The 13,301-nt window shown below is 36.6% G+C and overlaps 1 protein-coding gene across 1 annotated transcript; it reads right to left on the reverse strand.

The window, feature by feature from the left end:
- Positions 1-11,511, reverse strand: LOC145770336 ((Lyso)-N-acylphosphatidylethanolamine lipase-like). Its single transcript, XM_082581941.1, has 9 exons — positions 11,094-11,511; positions 8,420-8,517; positions 6,550-6,689; positions 5,952-6,184; positions 5,268-5,422; positions 3,624-3,741; positions 3,450-3,520; positions 2,998-3,113; positions 1-2,216 (listed from the first exon to the last, which is right to left on the reverse strand). Exons 1-9 carry the CDS (start codon positions 11,144-11,146, stop codon positions 2,127-2,129), a joined length of 1,074 nt encoding a protein of 357 aa, XP_082438067.1. The 5' UTR covers positions 11,147-11,511; the 3' UTR covers positions 1-2,126.
- Between the last annotated feature and the right edge of the window lie 1,790 nt (positions 11,512-13,301).

Here is a 13,301-nt window from a genome sequence, read left to right on the forward strand (position 1 = left end):
TTCAGTCTGCAGACGTTAAATCAATGTAAAAATAACGGATTGCTGCTGTCTGGGTAATCACATCACACTGGCTATTGCTTTTTCACCATGAAATAAACGCGTAAAAAGTTCTGTTTATGCAGATGAAGCTTTTTTAAAAATGTTATCAAGTTAGATTTAGTCAGGCGCAAGTTGATTTTAGTAAAGTCGCAGCAATTTCAAATTATCACTTTTCCTCAACCTTTAAGATGAGAACAAGACGAGCTCTCTAAAGCAACAACTGTCCAAATTGTTATTAAGAACGGAAGTATGTTTATTGAAATATCACCAGATCAGTTTTCAGAAGAATGCAACAGTAAAACAAATCAAAATTACTCGCACACGTTGACATGCAGTCCATGCACATAAAACGGTAATCGGTAAAAATCTAGACGGAAAAAAATCAGTATAGAAAAAATACCATCACGGAATATATCCTCTCTCTGGAAGAAATAAGCATATTTTCTTTATGGATTTTACCTACTTCACACAAAACAAACTAGAAATGAACTAAGAGACCAGTAAATATAAGAAAGATATAACAACGACGAAAGGCAATGCGGAAGTCGTTAAGAACAAGATGTTCTTCATTTCAAATTAAAAGGGTGAAATCCTGGTTTTCATGTAATAAAATTAGAGATAGAAACACCGGGGAAAAAACAAAGCAATCGATTTACAGTTTTCAAATTTAATGCATGCAATTATTCGTGGGATGTCACAATGAAAATGATTTGTTCAGTAGTCAATGTGAACGCTTCTTATGACGCATTAGATCAAACAAACACAAAAACGGATTGATAGACTCGACAATTAAAACACTATGACTTCAAACGACCCCACTAAGATTAAGATGATTACAATGTTCCGTAAAATAAGACACTAAAAACGTAACAGATCATCTTTGAAGCTGTGTTATTGTCTACAAGATTTAAAGATAAATGTCCACAAAATCGAAAAAGCTGATTTTAAAATAACAGCAAATCTTAAATTTTAAATAGCTTCCAACACAGGGGTGGAAAATGGGCGGCTTACGGGCCGTAGCCTACTCGGTCTTTTTGCACTTTTTGTGTGCTCCTTTCACTTCATTCAGTTATTTTTTCCCAAATAAGGTTATGTGAGTGTTCACTGTTCAATTTTCATCCTCTTGGAACTTTTGCTCTTTCAGTTTCCGTTCACATGTGCAATTGTGTATTTTGCGTTTGCATGTGCAGTTTGTGCTTACAGTTGCAACAATGCAACGATATTTCATATCCGCATGTACTTGCAGTGATTTTGTAGTAAAAACTGAGAATATGTTTCAATGCTCATTTGCAGTGCGGCTTATTCAGGCCCTCATTAAGCATTACATTTTCTTAATTGGCCCTTGTGTTAAGAAGGTTGCCCTCTTCTGTTCTCACTCAACCACAAATTGATGTAATATTCATAAAACAGCAAACTGTTAGAACACGTGAGGCATCAAGAAATCAAACACGAGCTAGTGTGAGGGCTTACTTATTGACAAGATGTAGAAGAATCTCGAAAATGCCAAAGAAATGTCTTTGACAGATCTGGTATTCGAAAGCTTGCCTACCCTCCATGAAATGAATACAATAGAAAAATAAATTACTAAATCCGCTTTAAGTACAACACTGAGCTTAAAAGGCTTTGTTTTCTGTGATGCCACTGGAAGGCAAACAGCGCACTATACGCGTTGATTGACCCAAGACATTGATTGTGACTGTGTCGTTGAGATGAAAAACTACGCTAAGGTTTAGCAATAACCATACAAAACACAACTAAATTTTAAATAGGCAAACACGAAGGAAATGCACAGGGACAATTTCTAAAAAAAATACAATAAAATCAACTCAGCTTTGTTGATAAGACTCTTTCAAGACCTCAAGGATTAAAGTGGATCATGAAATGAAAATCCCAAACGAAATCTTATTTAGTGTTGAGGTCGAAAATTTGAAAGAAAACATCTCGATGTTGACTTTGCGTATGACATGCTGTAAACTGAAGCGGATATTTCTGTGTAAGCGCCACTGAGTATTCACCACTACAAAAACTTTTCAGCTGACGAAAAAGTGCAATCGCATACAAGTAAATACGTCAAGTGTCTTCAGATCTCAGTCGATCTCGTCACAAGCGGTGTGGACTATCTGGTGAAACAGTGTCGGTCTGTCGGCATACACATGATGGCCGGCTCCTTTGACAGACTGCAAAGTAAATGACACAACGTTAGCTGTAGCCAAGCAGAAGAAGGTGTCTTGTATTCAGTTAAATTTTGTTAATCCAGCAAAATTGTTTTCTTTTTCTTTTTGTTCAAACAAGCGTACTCATTAAAAGCACAACACAACAAGAGTTTGTAAAGCAATATTCCAGCTTTAACTCAGGATTTAATTTTAACATAAACATTAGTTTATAAAACAAGTAAATAAAATCAGCCAGGTTTGGAAACTTATATAACGACAGAGCTTTCATTGCGCAAAGGCGGCTTCTTCAGTATTTTATTCAAATTGAAGCTGTCTTAAAAGCCCTGCTTTTGGTAAAGTTACATAACGTGTACAAAAAGTACTTGTGCATCTAACATTTACAGAAATCCATTTTTCAAGCAGGCGAAGTTTCAACGTTCACTGAACCACGATCAGCAACTAACAATGGCACGTGACGTTACATACGAGGCCATACCACGCTTTGACGTCAAACGATGACGCGGCAAAAATTGTACTGACAAATAAAATGATTGGTCATGATCACGTGAATAAAGAGGTATGACGATATTACGTAACGTTCCATAACACATTTTAATACATGATATTGGATTTACTTAAAACAAACGAACAGTGCCCTTGAACAATCGCTTGACTGAGCATGGCTCTGTAATAGAACAGTTGGTCATGGACTAAGTGATTTAAAACAGCAGTGCTGTAGGCTACAACAGAAGTCTATAAGCAGCTTAACATAGTTTTCAATGCATTTTTCACACTCCGTGCTTACCCAAACTTGTACACGATTCTGTGGAAGTATTTTTTGTGTTTCATGGCCAGAGTTAATGTCCATCCACGATCTGGCTCCGTATATAAAAGTGATGGGAACATCGCTACGTAAAGCATCTGTTGGTCAACATAAAAACGGCTCGGTTAAGACAGGAAGGAAATCCACACCTACGTTTTGCCCAACAGTGTACTGTATACAATAAAAAACTACTTCCTTGCATTGATCAAACTGTCAAAAAATTCTTTTTGTTAACAGGCTGCAGTGAAAGTTGCATCAAGGCTCAAAATTACATAAATTATATATAAGCGTTAATTATTGTTTGAAAATAATTTTTTCGCCTATTGTAAGCATTTCTAAGTATGAATACAGCACGAACATAATTTTTTGAGATAATGGCTTTATAAAATTAAGTGTAGCTGTCAATTCAAATATCATTGGGTTAGGATACTCACGTATTCTTGAAAGCATTGGCTTGTATGCATAGCCCAAATATTCGGTCATTCTTTTAAAGGCAGTTTCTCCACTGCAAAACAATTGCTGTTAAATTAAGAGCAGCTATTGCGGAATAGAGAAGCAAATCTTTCCGTTTATATAAGAAACCCATCCTCAAGATCAAAACTAGTTACCTCGGAGCGCTGGCGTTGCAATGATAGATATACTCTAAAACCGCGTTTTCATCTTTTTCAGTTATTTCAGGATATCTTGTCTTGAAATCGGAGCGAAAACGTCGGATTAAGTTTGGCCCTGTAATGATACGTCACTGATGATGCTTGTATGTTTTGATGCAACATCTACAGGTGTTGAAGCAATGAATGGATTTTGCCAGCTAGTGTATAATACTGTAATAACAAGTAATTACCAAACAAGCTAATATGCCAACCAGCAAAAGTTTCCTTTTGTGCAACGTCACGGTGGTTGAACGATGAAAAACGGCGACTTTTGTTGGCAAGGATACTCGACAGTAACACACTGACATGCAACTGCCAGTTAAGCCTAATCACGGCGGAAAATTGACGCAATTGTACGGCTTGGGTAACTAAAAATGCTGTTTTTTCATAAACACACTCTTCAATTTTGAAACGTAGATTGAAAAGCAAACAAGATTGAATGTCTCTTCAAAAGAGTGACAGGTTTAGCGAAATGTTTGTGATGTTATACAAATTAGTGTGATTGACAGTGATTGTGAAAAGATCTAGAGTACAACGGAAATATGAATATGTAAGTATAAGAAAAGTTTCACTACAATAAAAATACAAATATCAATAACAACGGTGTTGCAACTTAAGTAATTAGTTGAACAATAAAAGTTATAAAAAATTGGGCGCATAACGAACAGACAGAAGTCGATGTAACTCATTTATGCTAGCATTCCTAACCAGCCATAAGGTCAAAGTCCTGACTACCAAGTTCTAGCATTGCGGATACTCGTAGAAGAATGCAAACAAAGGAACTGAGTGCTGGTTTATTATTAACTTTGATTAATGAGACAGAAGCGTGCACCTTCAATACTTCAAGCCTGAACCTAAATGATGCACTGATGCAAGGGAGACCAGTGAACAAACTTTCCAAATTTTTTATAAGTTAATATTAGTGCCGTTAATAGACATTGGAGTTTACGAAATATTCAAATATTACTCCAGTTTACAAAATTTGCACGACATAATCATAAAAGCAAAGCGAAAGCCTGGAACTTAACTTGAACGCAACGAAAACCTTCTGCATGACAATTTCAGCAAAGGAAATAATTCCTGTACGCACAATCAAAATACATAGTATATTATACCAGTCTCACAAGTAGATAATTTTAACTATCTGGGATCCATAGTTACTTCGAATGGTCGACGCTGGGGCGATGTCAAATAAAGAATTGCGCAATCCAAACAAGCTTTTATTAAAATGGCCGAAGTACTGAAATCAAACTCAAACTCTCTGAACACTATATAAAATAAAAATTTTACAGGTGTACGTTTGGTCAGTTCTACTATATGGCTGTGAATCCTGAACTATATGCCCGCAGATAGAAAGGAAGATTAACAGTGCTGAAAATTGGTTCATACGGAGATAATGGGAATTAACTAAGATTGATATGATCACCAATAAAAAAGTGTGGAGATGTCTCAACTATGGTCTCGCGGTGACATATACCATGCGCCGAGATGTCTCTGTAACAATCTGCTGTGTACCCAATTCAAACTGTTGCATTTTTTGTGAAATCAATCCAAATACCTACACAAAAATTGTAAAAGGTAACATTTTAAAAATATACTTACCCCATGGGCCGGCAGCTCTCACGGCAGCTAGGGGATTGAAAGGACTAAGTACCCGTACAAGGAGACGAATCCACATCGGAATTCGACGCATATTTTCAGGATTTGGATCGTGTTTGGGAAACCCCCATGGGTCAACCAGAAACAACTTTTTTACACTAGAAAAAATGATTAGATCAGAAAAAGTGAAGTTAGCGCAAAAATAGTCTCAATAGCAGTCGTCAGTTTGAAAAAATACTGGATAGTCAGTCGAAATAAGTTTTGAAAGCGAACAAATTGTGTACACGCAAACACTTAGATTGTAGTAAAAGTTACAAACCTTAAAAATATTTTAAAGTTTTGATAAAGTGAATTCATGTTCATTTCATAAGTCAAAACTACTTTAGCTGTAAAAATGCAGAGAAATATAAAAACAGACATTTAAATTACGGTACTTGAGAATTTTTGAATAACTCCTTTTCTTTAAAACGGTTAAGTAGCCTACGCATATTTCAAAACATTAAATTGTAAGTGCAGGTTGTTGCCAAAAAAATCAGGGAACTTTATGGTGGTTTAGTTTTAACATAAATTCTTAATGGCAATCCATGTGTTCTGTGCAGTAGTGTAATTTGCTGATATGTTACTTTAGAAAAAAGATGACATATAATAATAATTAAAATAAACTTAGAAAACTGCAAAAACACTTGCTTGTCTGGATATTTTAAAGCATAGCTACTGACAAGGTATCCTCCAAAACTGTGACCAAGCAGTATCATTTTATCTATTTTGGCAGCTTTTCGCCACTCCTCGATTGATTCGACAAACGTCTCTTCGGCTTGCTCTGGTACTGCGTCAAATACCGGTCTGCTGCTTCTACCAAAGCCAAGCAAATCGAAAGAATAAACCGTTCTATTTTGGCACAAGGAATCATAATTCAATGCCTGTTAAAAAGCAAAAATATTGAGCTGAATAAAACATAAACTGTTCATAACGTTGGATTATGTTAACATGGCAAAAATATCTCAATTAATCAACTGCAGTCAGTAGTTCCCGCTTATTGGACCCACCCGTTTAATAAGCACAATTTGGTCCGGTCCAGAATTACTGCACGAAAAGTGAATTGCCCGACAGAGAATTGCCCGACAGAGACACGACAGAGAATTGCCCCGGCTTAATAAGCCCAAATCGTCCAGTCCTGAGGCGGGCTTAATAAGCAGGGACTACTGTAACCTAAGTACCAAGTATAATACTGTTCAAGATCACTATTATAATATCTCCTTACAAAAACAAATAATGATTTGCTTACCCATAGACCAACGCCTCCAGCAAAGCCATGCACCATAACCATGGGAATTTTATTGGAAACCCCCTTGTTTGCCACTACGGTCCACAATTTGTTGCCATTTGGCAGAACAACATATTTCTTTTCCAATACTGCTTTTACGCCTGAAGAAAACACCATAAGATGACATTATGAAATCAATATTGGACATAAAGTGTTAATGCAATCAAACTTAACATTAATTAACACAAAAAGTTACAAAATATTAAAGAGACCAAAACGTAGAGTCGTAGATACTAAACTCATGTTCAGCAAAAGTTTCAAAAACTGTACTGTTTTCATCTTCAAAGCTATATCATAAATGTACTGAAGCACTTCAGTACATTTATAGCACTGAAGATGAAGACGCGAGCACTTAAAATTAACCAGGCGTTCCAACCACTTTGCTCCTACGATAAGAAATATTTAACTAAAGAGCAAAACAATGAAAACTATTAATACTACAAAAAGTGCTCAATGCCAAGCAAAAAGGCAAAGCAGAGCGAATTAAATCAAATGTAGTTATTACTATCTGAAGCCTTTACAAATTGTTTCACCTAACGGATCATTAGAAGGTCTGAAAAAACATGTAAACAGTAAAGAATCGATAATTCTGAAAAGATATTAAATATTACAACTGTAATTTAATCTGCCAAAAAAAAATCTCTAAACCTGTACTTCCTGAGAAGATATTAAATATTACAACTGTAATTTAATCTGCAAAAAAAACCTCTAAACCTGCATTCCTGAAAAGATATTAAATATTATAACCGTAATCCAATCTGCAGAAAAAAAACTCCAGAATTACTAAGGACAGCCTCCATCCGCCACGATAAAGTTTCAATCAATTTGTCCCAATGGAAACCAAAGAATCGATAATTCTGAAAAGATATTAAATATTACAAATGTAATTTAATCTGCCAAAAAAAAATCTCTAAACCTGTACTTCCTGAGAAGATATTAAATATTACAACTGTAATTTAATCTGCAAAAAAACCCTCTAAACCTGTTGCTTGGTTTCCATTGGGACAAATTGATTGAAACTTTATCGTGGCGGATGGAGGCTGTCCTTAGTAATTCTGGAGTTTTTTTTCTGCAGATTGGATTACGGTTATAATATTTAATATCTTTTCAGGAATGCAGGTTTAGAGGTTTTTTTTGCAGATTAAATTACAGTTGTAATATTTAATATCTTCTCAGGAAGTACAGGTTTAGAGATTTTTTTTTGGCAGATTAAATTACAGTTGTAATATTTAATATCTTTTCAGAATTATCGATTCTTTACTGTTTACATGTTTTTTCAGACCTTCTAATGATCCGTTAGGTGAAACAATTTGTAAAGGCTTCAGATAGTAATAACTACATTTGATTTAACTAAAGAGCAATGTAGAGCAGAACGCTTGTGCAGAAAGCAGAACTACAGTGCAATGAGATCTTGAACTTGCAAAGTGGAATAATTATTTGTAAAACATATGGTTTTGCGGAATGGCCGTTTCGGTGAGTCCGATCCCTATTCAGTGATTTTTTCAATTTTTTTTTTAATTATTGGGTACCGTAGCCTAATTATTATTGCCGTTTTAGGGTTAGGGGTTAGGAACTCATCGAATTGGACTCACCGAATCAGACTCACCAAATAGTAGCAGACCCATGGTTTAACCATTCCGATAATGAAGCTTAACCATTCCGATAATGAAGGTTGTGTTTTATAAAGTTTCCATTAAGAGTAAGTCATACCCTTCTTTTTGTAAAAAGAGCTAATGAACAAAAATAGTAAAAAATGCTATAATTATTTGGAAATAACTATGCAATATGCATGATAATATGATGACAGAGGTTTGAAGGATAAACAACTTACACTGAAGCATTTTCGATTCTGCTTCAACAAGGTGGTTGTTTGAGGTCGGCCTCCACTGACACCAGCTGCTGATACTGAACCAACTGGCGTTTGCCGGGCTAAAATTGTAAAGAGAAATTTCAAAATTAATATTTTCAACTTCTGTTTCAATCCAACTGTCCAGGACCAGGAGTCTATAGGCCACAAAACCAAATTAGCACGGCCACAAAACCCAAAAACTAAACAGCAAAAAATAAAACAAAAACAATGAGAAGTACACATATGTAGTAATAAATGACAGCCTAATGAAAAGTGTTGTGGATTGAATTTGCAATTTCTAATATTGATGTGCATGAGCAGTCATCATCATAATAGAATGGAGAAAGAAAATCGGACGTTACAAAAGAAACCCATCCTCAGGTAAAAGCCGGTTTAGATATGGCTCAGAAGAGCAAGGCGTTCAGGACTTTCTATGGTCAGACTGCACATCACACAGGAGCCTACAATGATGAGGTTTGAGACCCAGTTTAAGTTAATGTTTCTTGTCCTGGTGGGTGGTGAATCAACCTTATTCAGTTTGTGATTAGCTGGGTATTTAAGCCACCTATAACACTCGTATGAAACAACTACACTACAACCTCACAATTACTTCTCAATACTTGGTCACAATAAGCTAACTGTTAAACTGTAATCATGCAAAGCACCATGTAATACAGTATACAAAAACACAAGCATTGTACTGTAAATAAAAAAGTTGAAATTCAAAACTTCAAGATTAAAACTGCATCACCAGACTGTATGCTATAAGCAGAATGTTTAAGTGATGATTTCGATACAACAAACAGGGTTCCATCTTAGCACTGGTCCTCTGGCCAATGTCTAGTGCGAGTTCCCCGCGGACCAGTACAAATCGTTTCGCACTGGTCCGACTGTCCAGTGCGAAAATATCATCGTATTATGTCGTTTGATCGTTTAGAGTGAGTGGTTCTCGTTTGCGCTTCTCTTCAAACAACAAAACATGTGATATGTGCGTGTTAAACCGTAAGAAAAAGGCAATCGCAACATCACATGTTAAATCGTAAGAAAAAAGCAATCGCAACATCACGTGACGGTGTTAAATCGTAAGAAAAACGAAGCTGAGGTCAAGGCTCCGGGCTGACCAGTGACCAGTGACCACGTAACAGATCTTCTGACCATCCAGTTACAGTCAGCGGAAATAAAAGATTTCAACCCCAAACCTGCCATGGCAAACGATTCATCTGTGAGGTCAAGAAGGCCCAACACTGGCTATGTGTTTACAAGGCCAGACAAACACACATCGGATTCCGATAATGACCCCATGGCCGTGAGCGTCCCGTCATCAGATTCCGATTGTGACCCATCATCGGATTCAGAAATTGAAGAAGAGCCCCAAGTAGATTGAAGACTCAACGTAGATTGAATGTCTTGCCTAGATAAACTGGGTCTGCTACTATTCGGTGAGTCCGATTCGGTGAGAGCCTTTTTCGGTGAGAGCCCTATTCAGTGATTTTTTTGAAATTTTTTTTGAAAATTATCGGGTACCCTAGCCTAATTACCATTGCCGCTTTTACATCGTTTCAACGTCGCTAAACGTTGAAATAAGACCCTAACCCCTAATCCTAAACTCCTAACCGTAAACCCCTAACCATAAACCCCTAACCATAAACCCTTAACCCTAAACTCCTAACTCTAAACCCCTAGCCCTAAACCCCTAGGTCTAACCCCTAACCCTAAACCCACTATCCCTTAACCCCTAACCCTTAAAACCCAACCACTAACTCCTAACCCTTAACCCCTAACCCTTTAACGGCAATGATTAATTAGGCTACGGTACCCAATTTAAAAAAAAATCACCGAATAGGGCTCTCACCAAAAAAGGCTCTCACCGAATAGGGAACTCACCGAATCGGACTCACCGAAACGGGCCATTCCGAGATAAACTGTTGTTACTGTTATTGCCATTGTATATTTCCATGTTATTGCCACCATTCATTATTGTCGTTTTAAATTGGTTTTCCCTGGGTTGGACTCGTGCTTTCCACAACAATCTTGTTATTATCAGTAAACGGGACGAACCAGTGCGATCTCGTGCGGACCAGTGCAAATGGTGAGCCACTGGTCCGGTTGGCCAGTGTGAAAAAAAGTTAAGATCGAACCCTGAACAAAAGTTATATAGCCTAAATAGGCAATAGAATAGATTTTAATAATGCAAGCCCTGCCCTGTCCTCACACCGCCCATAGGTCTACAATCTACATTCTGAAATCGTGTCATAAAAGCTCGCTCATGACGTAATCACCATCAATGCTGCACTGCAGCTATAATAACACCCATGCCGCAGTTAATCCAGGGTCAGGCAGCTATGATTCCCTAATGCCAACATTTTCGAGTGTTTTGCTGGTTTTCCTGAGGACAAAGCCATGCTAATTTCTATCTACGCTTGCTCAATATGACCGATTTCTATTTTGCATGTTTTTCAGCACCTTTTAACAATCCAGCAAAGAGGGAAACAGGTTGTAAAGGTCACTGCAATGACAATAGTATATAATTCAATTTACCTGTATTTTGTCTGTTTTTAATGTTGTTATAAATTGTGCTATTCAAGCTTTAAAATTAAATTTGGTACATGTAATTACTAATTATCCTTAACACAAAACATGAAACAAGTAAACATACTTTTCCAAAGTTCCAACATTTTCATTGGGTAAATTGTCTGTGTCTAAAGCCATCTGAAATGCTTTGTTGATAACAGAAAATCTTTTTTCTTATGCACTAGAAAAATCTTGCACTCCAATTAATATTGACTTATTCACTCTTTGGGCTGTGATAAGTGTTGATAAAGAACCTGCAGAATTGAAAACAACTGGGCTAGCTTGAAATGATAAAATACAAAAAGTGTGTCGTGAGACAGTCAAAACTAAGATTTCCTGTATTAAAAAGAAGTGTTTCTAATAGATTTTGCTGGATGAAACTATAATAACCTGCCATGTTAGCTGTGAACAGGGAAACAACTGGTGAGAGAGTTGATAATGCAGTTTAATCAATAGAAATATTTTAATAAATCAATACAAATTAGGCTGTATAATTTAATAAATACAATATACCCTATACGTTACTTTATGGCAAAGAAGCACATCCACCACAACAACAAGCTAATTTAATTGATAGGCTAGGTTTTTACTTAATATTTATGAGTTGGTTGGTACAGTACAGTATGTAAGACAACAGAAATTGGAAAAAAAGTTAAGCGACATGTTCCAAAACCCAGCATTGAAATTCACAGTTTTGGCCTTGTTTGAACTTTCTTAAAATATTGCTTCATAGTCTAAAACCATTTAGTCTTTAACTTTCACAATCTAAATTTTGGAGCATTTGTATGATATAGTAGGCTAGGTGTCACAATTTTAAATAAACAGCTTTAGGAACTATGAACTCCTTCACATATCATACCAAAAACGTGAAAGCTCTAGACTAACTACTTGAACCTCATCACTTTAGCTTACCGGTAAAGAACACTCAAGGCCAGATATTTTGACCTAGCAGTGCTTTTTTATGGGTTGTCGAGCCACTCAGCATGTGACAGCTCAGCAAGTGCTTCAACTCAGTAACTACTTTTCTGCTACTGCGCAGTCGCCAAATGAGATTTACGTGCTCACGTCAGACTTGCTTGGTCATCGCTTGCCAAACTAAATTTGCTGACTAGTGACATGCCAAGTTATACTTATAGCTTGCTTAGGGAACGTTCCAATATTACGTAACGCCTTCGAGGGGGAGGGGGGGTTTATGCAAAGCGTTACGTTAGCGTCACATCAGGGGGGTTCAAGCAAAACGTTATGTAATGCTTTTGAGTACGGAATGGTAGTTTTTTGTGCTAAATTCGTAGTGAAAAAGCGTTACATGGGGGAGGGGGGGATTGAAAAAAGCGTTACGTTGGCGTTACATGGGGGAGGGGGGGTCAAAAATTCGGAAAAAAAGCGTTACATCAGTCGTTACTCAGTTGTACCAACTTTAGCCACTTGCTGAAATGTTGCAAGCTCAGTTCAAAGCTGCTGACTTGTAGGAAAATCTTTTTTATGGCGTTAGATTAGACCTGTTACCTACAGCTGAAAATCATCTGAAAATCGCAAATGTATTCAAAAAAGCCACACACATACTACGATAAGTACCAGTTTTCATGAAACTGAAAAGTTGAAAATGACAAAAGTTAGTGTTCTGGTGCAATCTTTTACAACAGTGTTGCCAATAAACCATGCAAACTGAATAATGTTTCGTGAAGTGCGAACAATGAAAAGACTTCACCGGAGCTTGATCTTGAGTCGGGCGCTTGGTCCGATTCTTGTCGTGTGCGCTTGAGAAACGTATTTCAGGACTACTCTTTATTCAGCGGCACCTAGCGATAAGTCATATTTGAAATCAACACCCATTCAAATAACCTACTGTACATTGCCTGAAAAGAGAGACAAAACCAATGCTCGGACACGCGAGTCGACAACCAAACCTCTTTTTAATTTTAATCAATTTATTTGTATATTTTCAAGGTAAAAATGACACTACAATGCCGATAATGACAACGATGTTGTATATTTTGTTTGAAACAGGTTTTTCGATAACGCTACGTAACACTATTTGTGTTTAAGTCTTTGTTTTGATGCACTACAGTATAATGTTTTTTGGGGCTCTGAGTTCGAAAATCATGTTAATTTTTTTTTTGTATCTTCGATGCTTCTTGATATAACCACACTTTTTGCTATTTTCAACAATCTGTATTGTTTGTTATGTTTATACCTCTCCTGCTCCTCAGGTAATAAATTTTTACTCTTAAAGATCTTCTGTTAGGTCAATTTGAACACGAGAATCACAATTAAGCAACAATTTGTTACAGTA

This window comes from Aplidium turbinatum, chromosome 5 (genome assembly GCF_918807975.1).
Source record: "Aplidium turbinatum chromosome 5, kaAplTurb1.1, whole genome shotgun sequence".
Lineage (NCBI taxonomy): Eukaryota > Metazoa > Chordata > Ascidiacea > Aplousobranchia > Polyclinidae > Aplidium > Aplidium turbinatum.

Coding starts and splice junctions, on each gene's coding strand:
- LOC145770336 (XM_082581941.1), bottom strand. CDS start 11,146: ATGGCTTTAGACACAGACAATTTACCCAATGAAAATGTTGGAACTTTG. Junction 3,521..3,623: donor TGCAACGCCAGCGCTCCGAG/GTAACTAGTTTT, acceptor ATTGTTTTGCAG/TGGAGAAACTGCCTTTAAAA. Junction 2,217..2,997: donor AGAATCGTGTACAAGTTTGG/GTAAGCACGGAG, acceptor TTTACTTTGCAG/TCTGTCAAAGGAGCCGGCCA.